The sequence below is a fragment of the Phaseolus vulgaris genome, chromosome 3 (assembly GCF_051622355.1).
Source record: "Phaseolus vulgaris cultivar YP4 chromosome 3, ASM5162235v1, whole genome shotgun sequence".
Classification (NCBI taxonomy): Eukaryota; Viridiplantae; Streptophyta; class Magnoliopsida; order Fabales; family Fabaceae; genus Phaseolus; species Phaseolus vulgaris.
The window spans coordinates 41,477,637-41,496,537 of NC_143500.1; the positions used below are offsets into that span (position 1 = coordinate 41,477,637).

The 18,901-nt window shown below is 30.6% G+C and overlaps 1 protein-coding gene and 1 long non-coding RNA gene across 5 annotated transcripts; one reads left to right on the top strand and one right to left on the bottom strand.

The window, feature by feature from the left end:
* Positions 1-276: 276 nt before the first annotated feature.
* LOC150028846 (uncharacterized) lies at positions 277-14,209 on the top strand. 3 transcript variants are annotated; one of them, XR_016519101.1, is made up of 3 exons: positions 277-431; positions 539-604; positions 13,885-14,209. It is a non-coding gene; the product is annotated as an uncharacterized LOC150028846 (long non-coding RNA). The 3 variants fall into 3 exon arrangements; XR_016519102.1 differs by lacking the exon at positions 13,885-14,209 and adding an exon at positions 13,159-13,439; XR_016519103.1 differs by lacking the exon at positions 13,885-14,209 and adding an exon at positions 5,202-5,585.
* Positions 9,599-12,017, bottom strand: LOC137807651 (uncharacterized). 2 transcript variants are annotated; one of them, XM_090299469.1, is made up of 3 exons: positions 11,562-12,017; positions 10,205-11,462; positions 9,599-9,872 (listed from the first exon to the last, which is right to left on the bottom strand). In XM_090299469.1, exons 2-3 carry the CDS (start codon positions 11,267-11,269, stop codon positions 9,810-9,812), a joined length of 1,128 nt encoding a protein of 375 aa, XP_090155595.1. In that variant the 5' UTR covers positions 11,270-11,462; positions 11,562-12,017; the 3' UTR covers positions 9,599-9,809. The 2 variants fall into 2 exon arrangements, with proteins under 2 accessions (XP_090155595.1, XP_068464491.1); XM_068608390.2 differs by having other exon boundaries at positions 10,205-12,017.
* Positions 14,210-18,901: the final 4,692 nt, after the last annotated feature.

Sequence of the window (18,901 nt, forward strand, 5' to 3'; positions counted from 1 at the left end):
ATTCTGGTAAATGTGGATTCACAACACTGCACATAACACACTGTTACAAACTGTGTAAGTTGTAGTTGTGTAGACACTAGAGAGTAGAGAGCTCACTGTTCCTTTACGTGCCAAGAACTAGCTTAGCCCCTAATACAGTAATAGGCAAGCTCCTACTTATAAACCCTATTGAATAGTAATCAGTTGGCAACGTAAGCAGGAATTTGGTAACAAGATCGAACAAGTATCACCCTTCATCATCATGCCTATAAATGAAATCTTTCTTCTGACAGATTTGTTCCATTCTTTTTGATTTCACTATCAAAATCTGTAGACATTCAATAATGCTTTCAAATACCTTTTGTTTGTATATATCTACAACTGATATGATCCACCATTTTCTCTTTACTGCTGCTCAGAGATAAAATTTTCCATGGCTCCCTGGATCTCAGGTTAGTTACCTTTCAAAATTTATCTATTCACCAACACAGGAAGAGATTTATGATTTATGTATATGTTGAATGGTAATCTTTATTGCACTACCAATTGCATTTTCCAGACTGCAGAACTAATTGCATTCTGCTGTTGAAAACAAAGAGCCACATATCAGACCTTCATTTTCAAGGTGAGTTGCTGCTGCACTTTTCCCAGCAATCTTATTTGTTTTCCAGTTCCCATTTTTTTTTCTGTTGTTGTGGTTTTATAATAAGTTTGAATTTGAATGCTTTGTATTCGTTATCATATTGGGTGTTAGAAACTGTCATTTTATTATGAAAAAGGTCAAAATAACAGCAGTTTTCATATTTTGATCATTTGAAGCGTGTTATGAGAAATCCTACACCCACAGTGAAAAATATCATTTTTATTTTGACAATAAATGTCCTGATACGTAAAAAATTAGAAAGTATAGTTCATAAATACTTAAGAATCCAACGAACAATAAAATTATCTCCCTCTTTGAAAGTTAAGCAAATACTTTATAGTTGAACTCAGTCTTATCTTTTGTTTGATCTTTACGAAAGGAGAGAATGTGAATAGTGTGCACTATTTATAGTAGGTATGTTAGTGTGATTTATTAATTTATAGGGGCAAGTCAGAAAAAGGTAGTCAAACATGGCGATAACCTTTACTTGTCTGGTTTGAATAAGTCTGAAGGAGGGATTATGGATCTCAAATGCTCATAACTGAGCAATGCAATTTGTGTCATTAGTTTTCAGTTACTTAGTTTATCTGCTAATGATATGGTTTGGTATTCTTGCAGCATGTTTGGTTTAATTCTTATATGGTTTTGACTTAATAATATTTTGTCATTCATATTTCTTATACCATAATACCAACTAAATTATTTTATGCAATATAATTTAGTCCCTTTTGATAAAGTATAATAACTTTATATGATATAATACTTATCCGTAGTATGATGGTAGCAATTTTCTGAAAAAAACATTTATGTAATTCATAATCATCATTATTGATGATGATATTAGAAAAAGAAACACGTAAGAAACAAATTTGACGGAAAGCAGTTGTACGGTTTTGACCAACAAAGAAAAGAATAACAATTTGAGCATTTATTTTGATTAATATAATCCAAAAAACTTTCGTACAAACCATCACAACTTGATGTGTTGCAAAAAAAATAAAATCGTACAAACCCATCAATTAGAGTTAGAGAAGTGGACAAAAATTAAGCTACATTATTTATTTATAACTTTTGTTAAGAAAAATCATATTTTATAACAATTCATTTCAATATTAATACAAATATTGTATCGCAAAACCATTTTATGTCTTCTAACCGAATATCAAAATAATAAATTTATTTTTGTTGCATCTTCGTTTGATTAAAGTTATCTTTCTTTATAAGCAAAAAATACGTAGATATATAAATTAAAATGGCTTTTATAAATTAATTTATGTATAAATCTTTTTTTTTCTTTTATAGAAATAGTTATAGAGATAAAGAAATCCCTGATATCTAAACTTGTATTTTATAACTAATCGTCTTCTGTAATCTCTATTTACAGAGTCAAATATTTTTATGACCATGTTGATTTTTTTTATCGACAGAATATAATAAAATAATTTTTTTTGTAAGTAGATTTTTTCTCTTGCTTTATTCACGTCTTGTAAGTACAATATTTATTGGCTTAATCCAGAATTCACGTCTATAAATTTCTTAAATATACCTTTTTACCATAAAAAAAACACCATTTTTTTTGTAAGCAAGCAGAGCAATTCATGTTAACTGGTATGAAAGGTACCAAAATTATATACAACTAGTAAAATAATAATAATAATTTACTAAGAGTTATTACGTTATATTTAGCTGTTATATGAATAAATTCTACATCAGCAGCACAAAAGTAGACCATAACGGGCCAAAAACACCACACTTTAAGAAGGAACACATTTTAATGTCACTTTATCTATACCAAACTTAATTTGCTATATTACATTTTTTATCAGAGAAAAAAATTATATAATTAGAGCAGCTAGATGTTCCAATCAATTTTCAAGAAAAAAAAAATCTACAAAAGAGATAAAAGAGACAAAGATAATAAACACATTCGTTACCCTAATAATATTTCTAATTGACTTAATTAATAGTGTTATTGTCAAATATTGACGTTTAAATCCTTCTAAATCTATTTGTTAATCTAATACTATAATTTGTACAACGTTATTTTTTTTAATTTTTTTTCACCAAGTTGTCAACGTTATGAACTAGTCTTTATAGGGCACCAAACATTGAGAGTACTCAAATCAAAGAATATGACTTTTTTTTTTCAATAATAATAAAAAAATAATCATAGTTGTGTTATATTTTCATGATTTTTTTAACAAAAATAATTTTTTTAAACAACAAAAATAAATAAATAATTAGAAGATTTTAAGAATATTTATACTTTTATAAAAAAAAAGCGGATTTTAGACCACCTACTTCCCTATAATGTTACAATCCCTCCAAAACCTTTCCTACTTTCATCTTCTTATAAAACAAAACGTGTTTCTACTCGGAAACTAATATATTGAACAATGAACATTTGCAATGAAACACCAACATTCAAAACACCTACAACATTCAAAACATCTGAATGCATTGTCAAAAAAATTTTATCAATAAAAAATAAAATAAAATAATGTAACACATTTAAAGAATGGTCAAAACCTTATATAAAAAAATATATTACTAGCATAACCCACAATCGAATCTTGTAGCCCAATGAATAATAAAATAAGAGCCCATTAATGACAAAACAGTTGTGTATTGTCATAGTAACATGTTTATTCTAAAAAAGTGTCTTATATGTTAATTCAATATATAATTTTGTTTTAAAATTGTTTAATTTCAAGTAAATAAATTAATAAATATAGCATTAAAAAGCACACACGTGGGCAAAATAAAAGAAAGCATCCTAAAACTTTAAAATATTTCAAATCAATATGAAGCATAAAAAAATGAACAGTGTCTTCTGTTCGAATTTTTAAAATGTTACTCTGTTAAATATTCATGATAATAACCATGTCGTGTAATAATAAGTTTTGCTAATGGTTTCTCTTTTTTGTAAAGATCTTGCCGATTACTTTTAATAAAATATTTTATTTAAATCTCATTTTTTCTAAAATACTTGTGTTTTTATGGGATTGGAATATACTATCATTTAGATTTTTTTTATATACTATCATTTAGATTAACAAAGACACGTGATATTAGTAAACTTATTTTTTTACACACAATGTGCATTTAATTAAAAAATGGTCTTATAGTATAAATTTGAATTTCTAATTTGAAGAGTGATTTTTTTTTTCATTTATTTATTTATTTATATTGTTGATGTGTTTTTAATCCGCCTTTGTTTTTAATTTTATTCATTTTTTCTGCAAAAAAAAAACGCAAGAAAAAAAAACATCTGGACACCACTCATCCAAAACTGTTCTTAATTTTTTTAAAAACTTATAATAAAATTTAAATTACAGTCAAATAAAATAAATATTTATCCTCTATGGTACATATGATATATACTATTTTTGTTGAGGTAAAAATTATATCAATAATTGAATCCCTATATACAGTTGAAAAAAGAACTCGCAGAAAATGTTGTTTCGTCTCTGTGCTTAAAATATAGTGAGAAAACAGGTTTCACATGGTGGTAGAAAAGTGAATATAAGAAATGAATGGATATGTATTACAGAGTTAAAGTTTGTTTTTGACATAAGATAAACGTAAGAAGAAAAATGAGTTAGGTTTTGAATTTTACTTTTGTAAAAAATGAAGGGATCTCTCTGAATGGAATGTCTATTCAGTGCTTTGGTTATTGGTGCAGCAATGGAATCACAGTCCATTATTTTGTATTTGTTTCACTTTAATTATGACTAGTGAGATAGGTATTAAATATCATGCACACTAGAAAGAAGGAAAATGGAGAATTAGAAATGAAAGTAGAGGAAGTATATATCTAGGCATGTGACTTTCACTCCCCTTTATGGGGCTTCCCTTGATTTGAAGGTATGGGTATCTTAAGAAGGGCACAAACCAAAAGATGACAGAAAGGGTGATGAGAAGAGACTGAGAGTTAGATAAGGTGCAGAAAATAAAGGCACACTTGTCTGGGACTTGCTGCAATTATTTTGTTGCCCTAATAATAACCTTTAAGCCTAAAAGAAAATGTCATTTTCTGTCACACAAGGACGCACTGCCTGTTACTATTTGAGCCCTTATTTGGTGTTTTCCTTGGGTAATCATTCCAAGCTACTCCATTATCTTCCATTTTCCATAGCCATTAGGGTTTCTCTCTCAGGCCTCAATGTCTTGCACTCACTCTTCAATTTCCCTACCTACCTAGGGCTTCTCATCACAATTCCTATCAGAACAACCATCACTCTCTTCTGCCTCACCATATCTGCAAATCTTAGGGATTTGCTGTTGCTTTGCTATTATACCTCATTTCTGGATCCGGGTATATTCCTCTTCCTTAATTTAGTTATCTTCTTTCTCTCCCTCTCTCAGTCAGATTTGTTCCTTGCAGATAAAATAAACCTTATTAAAGTGATCAAAAAATAAAACCCCAGAAAGGGTTTCAAGGATGCATATATATGGAGTTCAAAACCATACTTTTCTTGTAGAAAAGAAGACAACATTTTGAACATTTCAGTGATTTCTGTGAGATTTTTATACTATTTTTGCTGCTGAAAGAGAACTATTACTTCCACTGCTGTAGCTGAAACAAATGGGTGTATGGATCTGGCAAGAAAGTTGCTGACTTAGCATTTGGAAGAGCTGCAGTATGCTTATCTGTTCTCTAGTCTCTAGGGCTTCTCACAGCCTTCCTTTCTCTTTGCTCGCATGAATCTGTTCTTCTTTTTCTTCTTGATAAAAATAACACAAAACAAAGAAAATGCTCTCATGGGATTCATGATTCTTAACCTCTTATTGATTTTCTTGGGATTCATGACTGAAAGGAAGACATGAACAGAAAATTTTAAGAAGATTATCAGAGAAGACTGGGATTTCTGTCTTCTAATTACCACTCTCCATTGAAAGCTGATAACAGGGAAAATGAAAAAAAAAATTAAATTTGTAATAATATTTTTTGTTTTGCCTAGTTTATTATTTTCAATGGAAAATATTCAAGTTTTGAAACAAAATGTTATAAAAAAGCGTAGTGCATTAAAATTATTATTTTCTAGTTGTTTTTGTTAGAGATAATCTGTTATATATCCGTTTTATATGTTTTGAATTTGAGAGTTTTTCGAGGCAATAAAAACTCCAGTGAACTCTTAACATGATTTTTTTTTTAATTTTTAATTAATATTGAGAAACAATACTTTTTTGTTTGTTTGTTTTAACACAATTTTGCGCGTGCGTAGATTCAATTTTATATGGAGAAGAAAGAACACAACTTATTTAAAAAGTGTATTTTCTTCTGTTTGTTTGGTCTGTTTGTTGTGATAGCTTTATGATGTTGGGTGGTTAGGGACAAGATTTAGTCAAAACTTTATACAATTTTATTTTTTTAATTTCTGATAAAAAAATACAACTTTATTTTTATGTTCAACCAAATGTGTTTTCAAACTGGTCAAAAAATTGAAACTCAAAATACTAGTATTACTATAACCTCAATTAATGGAATGATGGCTTTGAAATGAAATTTTAACGATACGAACTTGAAGAAATAGAGGTAAATTTTCCACTCAATTAAAACAAAGCAGTTTATAAATATTTTTGGGATTATTATAATTATTTAAACATTATTATATCGATCTCTAATTTTTTTTACATAAAAACTTATTGTCAGTTAAGAAATGCAAAATAGAAGTGAACAGGGATTAAATTCAGCAAATTAATTCGAGGACTATACAGCAAAATTTCCGTTAGCAACAGTACTAATAATTGAAACTTTTTAGATTCCTTTTCCATCTTTTAGAAGGAATCAAAGCTACAGAAAACAATAATATATTTTCTGACCTATATATGAGTTTAACTGTTATCACTATGTGCCAAAAAAAATCTATCTTTACTATGGATATTTTATTGATAAATAATCATAAAAATAGATTTTTTTATCGTAAAAAAAAAAAAAGCAATAGAGATATTTTATTCTTATAAAAAATGTGTAAACATGGTGTCTATACATAAATAAAACTACTATTCCTCGTCTCATCATAATCTTTTATATTTTTTAATAGACATCATATAAATCAGAGAAACATGTTGAGTTTAGGGTTTACTATGTCATCTAATATCAAGTATACAATTCTGTCATCAAATTTTTTTCCAAATAATCTATGTGCTTGTTTTTGAATATCTTTTTATTTCTATACTTGCACGCAAGTCTTATAAAACCGGATATTAAGAATTATTTCAAATTGAACTGAAACTTTTCTAAATAAATAAAATTAAGAAGCAACATATATAAATTGAAGTGACACTGTGCTGATATTCTGAGCCAAAAAAGAGTAATTGTTTGGCTTTTTTCTCTGTTCATAAGTATTTTATAAAGAAAACCAACAAATCTGATACTTCTTTTCTTTTTCTCCCTTTGTTGACTGTTTACTTTTGACCATAAGAAATGGAATATTTACACAACTCACCCCATCAAATCTATATTTCTCATATAACACTCTGCACTTTCATCTTCAACCTAAATTTTTATATTATATAGAAAATTTTAAATTTTGAATTCAAGAACAATTCAAAGAAAAAATATACTTATTATTTTTTTTATTGACAAACACAAATAAATCAAATGGAATATTTATGGAATGTTTTTACTTTCTATGTAAAACACAACACTGAACACATGTGTCTCTCTTAAATAACAAAAACACATATCCAGCTAACAGATACTCTTATATTAGAAAATAAAAAAATGTAACATCTATATTGGATGAAAAAGAAAAAGCAACTGTGTAGAAGCATATTCTACATTTATTATTAAAATTCAACTTTTAAGACTTTTCATTCTTTCTGTTCAAGTACAACTCTAACAGTAGAATTTGTATACATTAAATAAGTGTGTTGTGTTCTAGATATATTTTGTATTTTTTCCTTTAAAAAGCTTTAGAATAAATTGTAAACATAGTCGTATTGTGAATAAATGATTCTCAATTATTTTATTTTTAAAACTCTAAATTAAACACTCTTACAAACATAAATATAATATGATATCTGGATCAACACATTCGCTTGCATATACACTGAGAATTTTGCAGTATTGGATATATTGTCATTTTTGGCGTAGTTTTTTTTTTTATTCATTTGGATTTGACCATTTCTTCATCCATAAAGGAAGCACGTATCTAAAAGCAAAACCATTCTGCAAATATTGTTATGTGCTGTAATTATGAAATTCATGAAAATGACTAAACATCGATATCTGCCTTCAAAGTTCCAAAAAGTTATATCATCTACTTTATATATAAATAAATTCTTTAACAATTTTGTCTTCTTTAAGTTTCTTTCTTTCTTTCTTTCGCTTTTAATTTTTAACTTCATATTTCTCTCCTTTTCTTGTCTATCTTTATCTTTGTATCACGAAATTTTACAAATAGAGTTTATCCATTCCAAATGCTTTTAAATTAAGTTAAAAGGGGTTTTAAGCTCAAAAGGGGAGAATAGTTAACGCGTCTCATAATTTAAATTTAATCATAGTTTATGTTTATTGTGTGATAATTTTTTCACTGCCTCTGTGAGAAATTGTGTTTCTTTTTTATTTTATATATTAAAGTTATACTTGAAAATTATTTTATAAACTATGTTTATCAACTTATTTTATATCATTTTAAATTATTCGTGTTATAAATTAGAAATAATAGATATTATAGTCATTCAAAACCATGATATGTCCAATATGGTATTTATATTTTCTCTTTCCTCGAAAATCAGTATAGAAAAATATGCAGTTAGGTTTATTCACCTTTTAAGTTAAAGAAAGTAAATTTCTCCATGAATTTGTTCATTTTGTCAACGTATTCAATTATATTTTTTTTATGGATAATAGTTTGTATATAACTTACGGCTACCAAATAGTTCACGCAATAAATATATATAATAGTCAACATTTGAATCCCTATGATTTTGGCTATTGAATGGCTAGTGCCATTAAAGTCAAGTAGTTGCTTTTTTTTGCATAATACGAGACATCTCACATTTTACTATTCAAAGACCAGTAAGGTGCATAAAAACTAAAATACTTTATGCACTTTAATACTTAAAGTAAACATTTTCTTTTATCTGTAAAAAACAAATAAATAAATAAATATTGAACAGTTGATGGATGCATCAATTCTATTTAAAAAGAAAATCAAACCAAAAACTTCCAACCTAATCTTCAAAATCAAAGACAACTAGATAATTTATGTCTCATGTAACATAATCAACAACGTCCTAAATAAACATATTACTAATTGTGTATGAAAAGACTCTACTCAGATAAGTAAAATATATTTTAATTATTTCTTTACAATTGCTTCATCATATTGCTATAAAAAAATATGAACCTATATACACAATCCAACTTTTGAATTTTCCTTATAAATTTCGTGTATTGTAATTTGTTTTCTTCTACCATCCATTGTAATCTTATCATCCATGTAAAATGTGAAAACTATCTTATCTTTTGGTTGAAATAAGATTATTTAAGACATGCTTGGTTTGGTCTTTGTTTGTGATCCTAAATTTATGTGTTATAATTAATGGATCTAAATAATTATATTGAAAATTAAAATGGATAAGTTAATGAAACTTGTCCTGAAAGTGGATATATAGTGGATCATCACCCAAGTGTCAATTCAGTCACGTCTATAAAGCTATAAGCTGAATTCACAAATTGGAATACACTTAGGAAGTTATCCACAGACAACTACAAACATACATACATCTGAGAACTAACCCTAACACTTTTCCGAGGGATGATTGGACTTTGAAAAAAAACCACCACACCAAATAATATGTCAAAGTAGCATCAACAACGCTATTATATGTAAAATGATATGACAGCAATAGCAGCATAAGTTCTTTTCTTAATGCATATCCAACCAGAGTTAGGAAAAGGATTCAATTAATGAAAACCCCACTGAGACAAATTATGAGATATTAACAAACAAAAACATGGAGTTGGGCACCAAAATGAAAGAAGTCAAATTTTATATATAGAGAAAACATACAAATTAGCATTCACGAAATATTGTTTCCCATATGCTAGTTGACGGAATATACCTTACCACATTACATGCCAAAAGGAAAGTAAAGAAATACACAGCATGATTGTATTTTATTCTGCTGACACAAAACACATGATGGGTGCAATCCAAGATGAACGCAAACACTAGATGTGATCGTTGTAGGCTTCCCAAGGTTTTCCGAAAGACTGAAATTCCGCAAACTGATGCTGCAAACAATTTCATGAATCAAACATCAGCAACATTACCGATACTCTTTGTATAAATAGAAAATGCATGCTTTCATTCAAACAGCAACGTGCTAATGGCTAAACCAAGCATGCACATATGCATATATAAAATATATATTTGTAATCCAATGGTCTTGCCAACACACACTGATTAATATACAGAAAACTCTTGTTTGAAATCACGGTGGAATTGTTGTATCGGTAACATTCTTTTTCAATTCATTTAATTTCTTAACTGGTATTCTACAAATCATGCTATTTTTTGTGTGGATGTGAGGTTAACAACTATGATCGATGAATTTTAAACTTACTTCGTGAAGGATTGCTGAGTTGTTGAGAGAATTGAATACCATGGTTGGGCTCCACTTGTTCATGATCACGAAAGAATTAACTTCATGCGGCGCTATGTCCTCCACGGTGCCCAAATGTTCCTTTGCGTGAGAAGTTGGTTCTTCAGGCTCAGGAAGGTGCACATCCAAGGAGGGGTGGTTCACGCTTTGGCTCTGAGTACCCGGAGAATCTTGAACCGTTTCAAAGGGGTTCCAAGAACTCAAAGGGTTAAGGTTTGAAGCATCTGCAGCAAGTAGTCTCCGACTCCTCATCTTCTCTCTTGTTCTTTCTCTCGCCCTTTCTCTTGCCCTTTCCCTCGATTCCTTATCCGTAGTATTGAATGCAGTCTTTCTACAAACCTTACTTGTTCTTCTCTTCATGTTGGGTGTCTCCCTTTCCTGCTCCTCGTTAACTCCACTCACTGCAACCTCGTCCAAGCTAGACACCCCTTCGCATTCAGAAGTTGATGATGCACCCTTGGCACCACCAGCACTGTTTTTTTCCCTTGCAAGTTGTTTGATTTCAACTTTTGCTTGGTCTAGTAGCCACTCGACGGTTTTGCTGGCCTTGTCAAAGCCTAGCATGTCTTGCAACCCGAAGAACCTCTTTGCAACTTCGAGGGACAACCTCATTCTTCGGTCTCTGAGGCCTCGTGCGGTGTTGATTTTGCTGTGACGATCTCTCTTGCTGGATCTCTTCCTGGCAGTGTGCTCCATAGGGACGTCGAGGAAGGAATTGCCACCTTGTCCAAAGCAAGGAATTGGCGCGATTTCGGCAGCAACGTCGAGGTTTCTGGAGATTCCGGGGTCAGCTAGAGACTGGTGAAGTAAAAGCAGGTCATGGTGGTGTTCGAGAAAGATATTTTCGTCAAAGGACTGGAGAAAGGAGAAAGGAGGAGGAAGAGGAGGAAGGGCGTAATTGGAATTGGATTGGTCTTTTGAGGAATTTGTTGGGTTGCTTTCAAAGGAAAAAGGCCTAAAGCAAAATGGTTGGTTAGGGTACGAGAGTAGGTCATTGCCGTTGAGGGAGGTATTTGAGGAATACATATCTGGAATTAATATTAAGCTATGGGACTGCACCAAAATAACCCTACCCTTCAAGATGGAACTGGTTATTGGTTGGGACTTTCAATGCCTGAGAACGACATCTTTGCTGCCTCTAACTCCCTATTGAAAAAGATAGAGCAGGTGTTAATTCTATCCTTTTCCAACCTCTCATTTTTTTGGTTTGGCTGTTTCCCTGCAAGTAAAGGAAGACATAACATAGTTTGAGAAAGACAACCATGTGAGTATTGCTAATTAATACTTACTACCAAGTACTACTGTTATTTATTTTCACCTAGGGGTGAGTCTGATGAGTGAGAGGGACAAGCCTACGGATTTGATGCACCAACGTATGTGTGTGTTTGTGTTCGTGTTCGTGTGTGTGTCTGTGTTAGTTTGTGTGAGAGTGGTAGCACAGTAGAATTGGCTTGATCAAGCAAAGAGTAGTACAGTGTGAGAATGACAGCACATAGAGGGTTGAATTATGAGAGAGGGTGAGGTTGGGAGAGGTAGAGTAGTGCGAGTACTAAAGAAAATGTGTGAGACAAAGGACCCAACAAGAGCAATTTATTGTAGACAAGGGGCATCCTTTTTCTTAATCGTTTCTTTTGAGCAAAAAGTTATGATCTCTTTAGAACGATAACATTGCAAGAACAAGTGAGTGGATAGGAAAAAAGTTATAGTTTGTGCCACTTCACGTGGTGCGCACAGCACACACGCGAGTTGACAGGAAACTAAAACCAACCTCCTCACTTCCCCCACACCACACCTTTAATTTTTCTCCTCTACCAGCTTCACTTCTGACACTGTTTCTGCTACAATTTTCACTAAATTTATCTATAAAACTATCCACAAAAATAGTCCATATTATCATACAAAACATTAACATGAAAGGGACATGTTTTGTTACGAAATTTATGAGTAAATGGCATATATCAGATAATTAAACTGGTATTGGATAAATGTTGAAGAAGTAATTTGATTGTTGAAATTAAGGGTACTATTTGCGTTGAACGTTGTCCCACAGAGCATGGTGCGTAGGAGTGGGATGTCACATGCCGTGACTTTTTATGGGAAGATTCACATAACTCAAATAATTTCATTTCTTCTTATTATTCCCTTTGTCTTTTTTAACTATAATTTTGATTCACTGTTGGAAACCTACACGTGTCCGTGTGTGTCTAACCCTAAAAGTAGATAATGGGGAAACAAAGTACAATTATTTCCATGGAATGGCTTGTAATGGTAGCCAATGCTCCCTTTGACTGGGGTTGCTCAGGAGGTCACTTTCTCCAAAAAGAGATGCGCTATCATTCTCACACTCACTCACTATCTAACACTATCATCACTCTCTCTCTTCTTGTGTTGTGTTTGTGGTGGATGTCAATGTATGTGTGAGTATCTATCCATCTAGCTATCGATATCAGAGTGTGTTAGGGAATGTTGTTGATGTTGGCTGGTTCTCTTCTCATGCGTGCTGCGTGCTTATCTATCTATCGGTTATGCTTCCTTTGATATATATAGTGAAGTAGGTTCCTCTCTCTCTCTATCTATGTCTGCCTCTGTGTGAAGAAAGAAAGGAAGCAAGATAGAATGGTAGCGCAGTTGTGGTCTTGTGCCTGTACTTGCCACTGGCATGTATGTGTAGAGTATGACACCCTCCAAGCCCTAATAACCAATTGCAACTTGCCATAGATCTAAAAACACCCCATGATCTCTCCCAACTTGGTGTCAAAATGGCAATAGTCCATCAACACTTGAAAGCACTCTATAGTACACCAAAATTTTCTGTTTTTTCTCCCTTTCTCTTTCTGTCTTTCCATTTATACATGCCGTTCTCCCCACCACTTATACGTCCAACCCTCTCACTATCTCTATCTATCTATCTATAGCTATAGCAGTCTCGATCAAGACCACTTTAGATGGCATAATTGCAAGGACCACATGATAGATATATGGCAAAGCAAAGGGTTGGTCTGGGGTTGTTTTCAAGCAGGAGATAACTATGACAACCAAGCACTGGTGAATTTGTGTACTAGTACAAACATGTAGGAGTGCTTGATTGCGAGACCACAATTATCCTCTATAAAGTCTTGCTTAAATTTTCTCATAATGCCATAATTTCATTTCTATGTGGATGGTTTTCCTTTTTTTCTGTCTGTACTATATAAGGAAAAAGGAACAAGATAACATTTGTGGTTGAAATTCTAACCTTTAATTTCAACTCATTTGTTTCAGAACTTTCCCTGTTTCTTTCCTCTCCTTTTTTTCCCTTATTATAGACGCATAAATTTGTGGGCTTTTGGTTGATCAACTGTTTATAAATAAAATGCCTACCCAACCCATTTGCTTTCTACTGTTAATTAAGTAGACAGATAGATAGTTTGCTATATTTATATATATGTACAGACTAAAACAAAACAACTTAAGATGTTGATAGTTAGGCTCAGCTTTCAGCTTTCAGCTTTCTTACCTAAATAAAATGTTTCCTTAGACGCAGAAATTAGTATTGTACAAAGTTTGCGCGAATTCATGTAAAATTCTACTGGATGATGTGCCTATAATTAATGCAATTCTCCTCATGTTGAAAGTATCTGAAGTTCATGATTTCCAACCAGGCATGTGTGATAATTAATGTACATGTGGGACAGAAGTAAAAGGACGGTTGCTAGTCATTAGGGCATTAAATCAAGTAACAAGCTATTCTGCAAACTTTACATGAATAGAGGGCACTATACAGATACTTTACTTTTCATGTTGGAGTATTCCATTGGCCCTTCTCCACAACATCAGAACTTGACTAGGTTGTTTGTGTTCTCTGAAGTTACTAGATACCAAGATAGAATTGTTTGGTTCTTCTTTTGGAGTTTTTTGGTTGAAGCTGTATTCATTATTGAAGTATAGCTTTTGACAGAAAGCAGAAAACATACCCATCTTCGTCCATTATGAGAGCAACTTGTCCTCTACCTAGAGTTTAACCGAAATAAAATCATTAATAACAGCAGTTTCTTCATTGTATTAATTGCATTATCTTTTTTCTGCGATCATTTGGTTAGATGGCCCTAAAGTTTCTTTCACACCATGACCAACTTTCCCAAATCAATGCTAATTTGTAGGACCCCTTGATTTGATGATTAAAATCTACACGCAGTCGTTAGGGTTACCTCCAATGGTAGAATTAAACGTAAGCGACAAAAAAAGGTTTTGATTTTGATTTCTACTGTCGTACTTTGTCGAACGCTTGTATTGATTGGATATCTCTAATTAATTACCAGTACGTAACGTGGTACATTTTATAAAAATCAATACCAAAAACTGTAAATGCATAAGAAATTTATGTTGTGATCACTTAGTTTCAAGATTTTATTTAAAAATCATTTTCGAAGATCAAATTTGGACTTAACATTTATGTCTGAGTGGTAATTATTGGGAAAGTCTTATCCGAAATAATGGATGAGACATTTTGAACCCTAACATAAGGGGTTTTCGGGTAGAATGTGGGTATTTAATTTGAAATAAAAAAGAGAAAGGGTAAAGGTTATTAAAATTAAAAATTTGTAGACTTATCGTAAGGAATTCAGAAAAAAAGATTGTGGAAAACGTTATTGAATGACTCATGTCTTTAAACTTTAGAGGTTTTGCAGTTGTCTATTTTCGTTAGTAAAGTCTTATTGGTAGCTTTTCATCAGCCAAAGAAGATATATATATATATATATATATATATATATATATATATATATATATATATATATATTCTTCATGTTTTGAATGAGGTTATAGACAAAAAATTTCAAAAACTATTACTCGATCTTGACCCAGTCGAGAGTAGTTTAGAACTGTCTTTATATGGGGTCAGAACAAATGTTAGCTTTAATATTAAAAAAATATTAAAATTAAGATTTTAATGTACAGAAGGCCTTTTCATTTATTATTTTAACATTTTTTAAAAGGCTAATTTTGATATTTTAAAAGAAGTCATGTCTTTATATATTAAAATTGAAATATGTATTCTTATTTATTGTTTTTTTGATGGACATAGGATTTGAGGATGAACCCTATACCATGATGAGAATTAGAGAATGAAAATGCAGTTTGGATGGTGTCCAAAATTCTGCATAATGCGTAGAGTGAGCAAAAAGTAGTGAACCAAATTAAAGTAACTAAAGATGTTTAACCTTCATATGATTTCACTAGGACCCTATTATGGTGCAGAAAATTATCTTTGCAATTTGATGGAAAGAGCTATTTCAAAGTCAATTCAAGAATTAAAGTGAGATGACAGAAGGATAACGTCTTACAGTAAAACCAAAGAAATTCTGTGAAGACTGTTGGAGGGATTCACACCAAATGAAAATGAGTAACGTTCCAATTTTAACAATTTTATTATCATCTATTAACACTTATAAAAGACCAATACTTTTTCTGATTATTAATATGTTTAGTCAATAAAAAAATCTGAATCAAAAGTGTTTTACTAGTTAAGGTATCTTTTTTTTTCTTATGATTAAATTGAGTATATTTCGCAATACACTAGAAGAAAATCATTAAATATAAATCAATTTTAAAAATAAAAAATAATTAGTTGATATAATGATTAAATTAGAGACTAAAAAAATTATTGATTTGTAAATTAGTTTATGTTATTGATAAATAGTTTCTAAATTGTTATCTAATTACCTAACTACCAATTATTTTGATTTTAATTTTGGTAGCTAATTAGATACTAATTTAGAAGTTATTTATCAATAATAGAAATCAATTTAGAAACCAATAATTTTTTTAAGTCTCTATAATAATCTTTAATTTAGTCAAAATAACAACTAATTATTTTTTGTTTTTAAAATTAGTTTTTATTTAATGATTTTCTTGTAATGATAAGTCTTTTTTTGGTTGAAATAGATTGCTTTTTTCTACTATTCTTTTAGGTGTTTTTATCGATTTTGAGTTGATCGTTTCTAGTAAGTTTGCAGGATCTTTCTTTTGAGAAGAGATATTATTAATATGTATAAAGATTAGATTACCCTCAATTGGTTCATGTTTATTTATTTATAAACAAAATAAATTTGGGAAACCATGGCACCTTCAACACTATTTCATAGACTCTAAGAAAAATTTGAAGGTTTTATAGTTTTTTTGAGTAGTTGTTAATGTGTTTATAAAATTGTATTTGATTTAGGTGGCAGCCAATATTGACTTTTGATATTGTTTGAAGGTGGTGACTATCATTGTCTGAGTTTAAGTTTGGTCATCTCAACTCCTATCTTTCTTCCTCAAACTTATATCTCTACAATCACTTATATCTCTGCCTACCCTTTCAGAAGTTTTAACAAGTTTTGAACAATCACGTTTGAAATATAAATTTTAACATCTTATTAAAGTACTCGTTACCAAAAAGAAGATAAATAAAATTAAAATTCCTAGTATGCTAAGAAGTAAACTGCTAAAAGAACTGATCTTAGTTATTTTTCAGATTTTCTTAAATAATTTTCACATTCTTTCTATTTGTCAAAATGAAATTTCATTTCCCTTATTCTATTAATTAATAAAACAACGATCAAATCCTTATTTTATTTATATTTAAATTTATCAAAATTATACATAAATACAATAATAAATTAATATTTTTTATAAATATATTTTTTATATTAAAAGAGTGTTTTAAAAAAAATGTAATAATTAAATCGTCTATTTTTTAGTTGGAAAAAAATTCCAAATTTTTTATATTTAAAACTTTATCTTTTAGTTTTTATAATTTTATTATATTTAAATTTTAGTTAATACACTATTTTGAAATGAAATCAGAAAAAATTAATATCTATTTTAAAATTTGAAGATATGTGATGTGCACATTTCTATTTTTCTATTTATCGTTGTCTATACAAGGAAGCGTGACTAAATAAAAAGTGAAATAAAATTCATGCAATAATGATTTGAATTAAACTAACAGTTATATTTCTAAATAAAGAGCAAAAGTAACTAACAGTTAACACCACTTTTTTTTTTACTGTGTATCCATAATTAAGAGTGGTGACACTCTAAACTGTATGTGGAAAGATGGTAAAAGAAAATGGTACATTGTAATCATAGGTACTGATAAAAGACTTCTGTCTTTTCATGTCTTTTACCATTGTACATTCTTGTTTGTTCTGATAAGCAGACAAATTACAGCACGGTTAATTTTTTTTCTTTAGAAAATGAATCACTAACTTAATTACTGGAACCACTTCGACAAGAGTTGCATTGTTAGAGGAACAAAATGCTGAACATGTTGGTTTGGATGGAACTTTCAAATACATTCTAAGCTAAAGTTATTTTCTTTATTTCATTGGATATACTATCAACAACTTGATTGAGATTTCATCTATTATTTGCTATAGAAACTTGGTTTTTGTGGGAAGTGGATCGTTTGGATAAAAACTTGTCTCGAATCCTCGTTGATCTCGGTGGTAATTTATGGTAGCCCTACTCAAGAGTTTAAATCGAGGAAGGGAGGTGACCCGTTAGTGTCATTTCTTTTCTTAATTGTGATAGAAGGATTAGTTGGTGGTAAGGAAAACAATGGAGAAAGAGTTGTTACAGAGTATGATTGTTGGTAAGTTGGTAAAGGTGAATATGATATAGTATGCATATGACACTTTGTTTTTTCTGTAAAGCGAATCCCCAAAACGTGTTTGCAATCAAGGTCATGCTTAAGTGTTTTGAATTGGTATTAGGTCTAAAGGTTAATTATATGAAGAGTCACATAGGAGGGGTGGGATGCAGTCAGTACTTGTTGCAGAGCTGTGCAACTATCTTAAATTGTGAGGTAATGAATGTTAGAGTTAAACAGTGTCTAAGTTCAAGAGGGGAGGGGTGAATTGAGCTTATCAAATTTTCGCAAAAGAAACTGATTTACAGTGTAACAGAGGTAAAAAGAACATATTGATTTTAAAGGAAACAGATTGTTTTTACAAATGACTTTAGCACAAATAGAACTTGATCAACAAGGTTTAGATCAACTAGCAGGAATAGCAGAAACAAATTGATTAACTTTTACAGCTTATAAAGTTTCAGATTGTATCACAAGATTAATCAATTTTACTTAACACAAAGCATCTATAGGAATGAACAAATGTTACAGTTCAGTCAAGGAAAACAATTCACACTTTAGCCATATTACAGATTCACACAGCAGATTGACTTATGTTTGGAAGATTGATTAACAAGCTAAAATGGCAGATTTAATCAGGTCCAGAGTTAACAGATTTAGATTCAGAAGAACAAATTCATTTCTTGACAGATTATGTAAAAACTCATAAATAAGTGCAGGGATGAGAAGAGAAACACAAGAGAATTTTTATACTGGTTCACTCATCAAGAGCTACGTCCATTTCACCTTACTCCAAGATGGAATTCACTAAAACAGATACAATCAATTACAACATACACAACAGTTCTTGAACCCTTCAAGAACTTCAACAAACAAGGCTGAAAAACACTATTTCAGCACACCTTGCACTCCAAGAAACCCTATCAAAGAATGACTCACACTTACACCTATTACAAGAACGAATAAGGGAAATATTACACCTGAAATTGTGTTGCAAGAACATAAACCAGTTGTTCTATTTGCTCCAAGACAGTACCAACACCTTC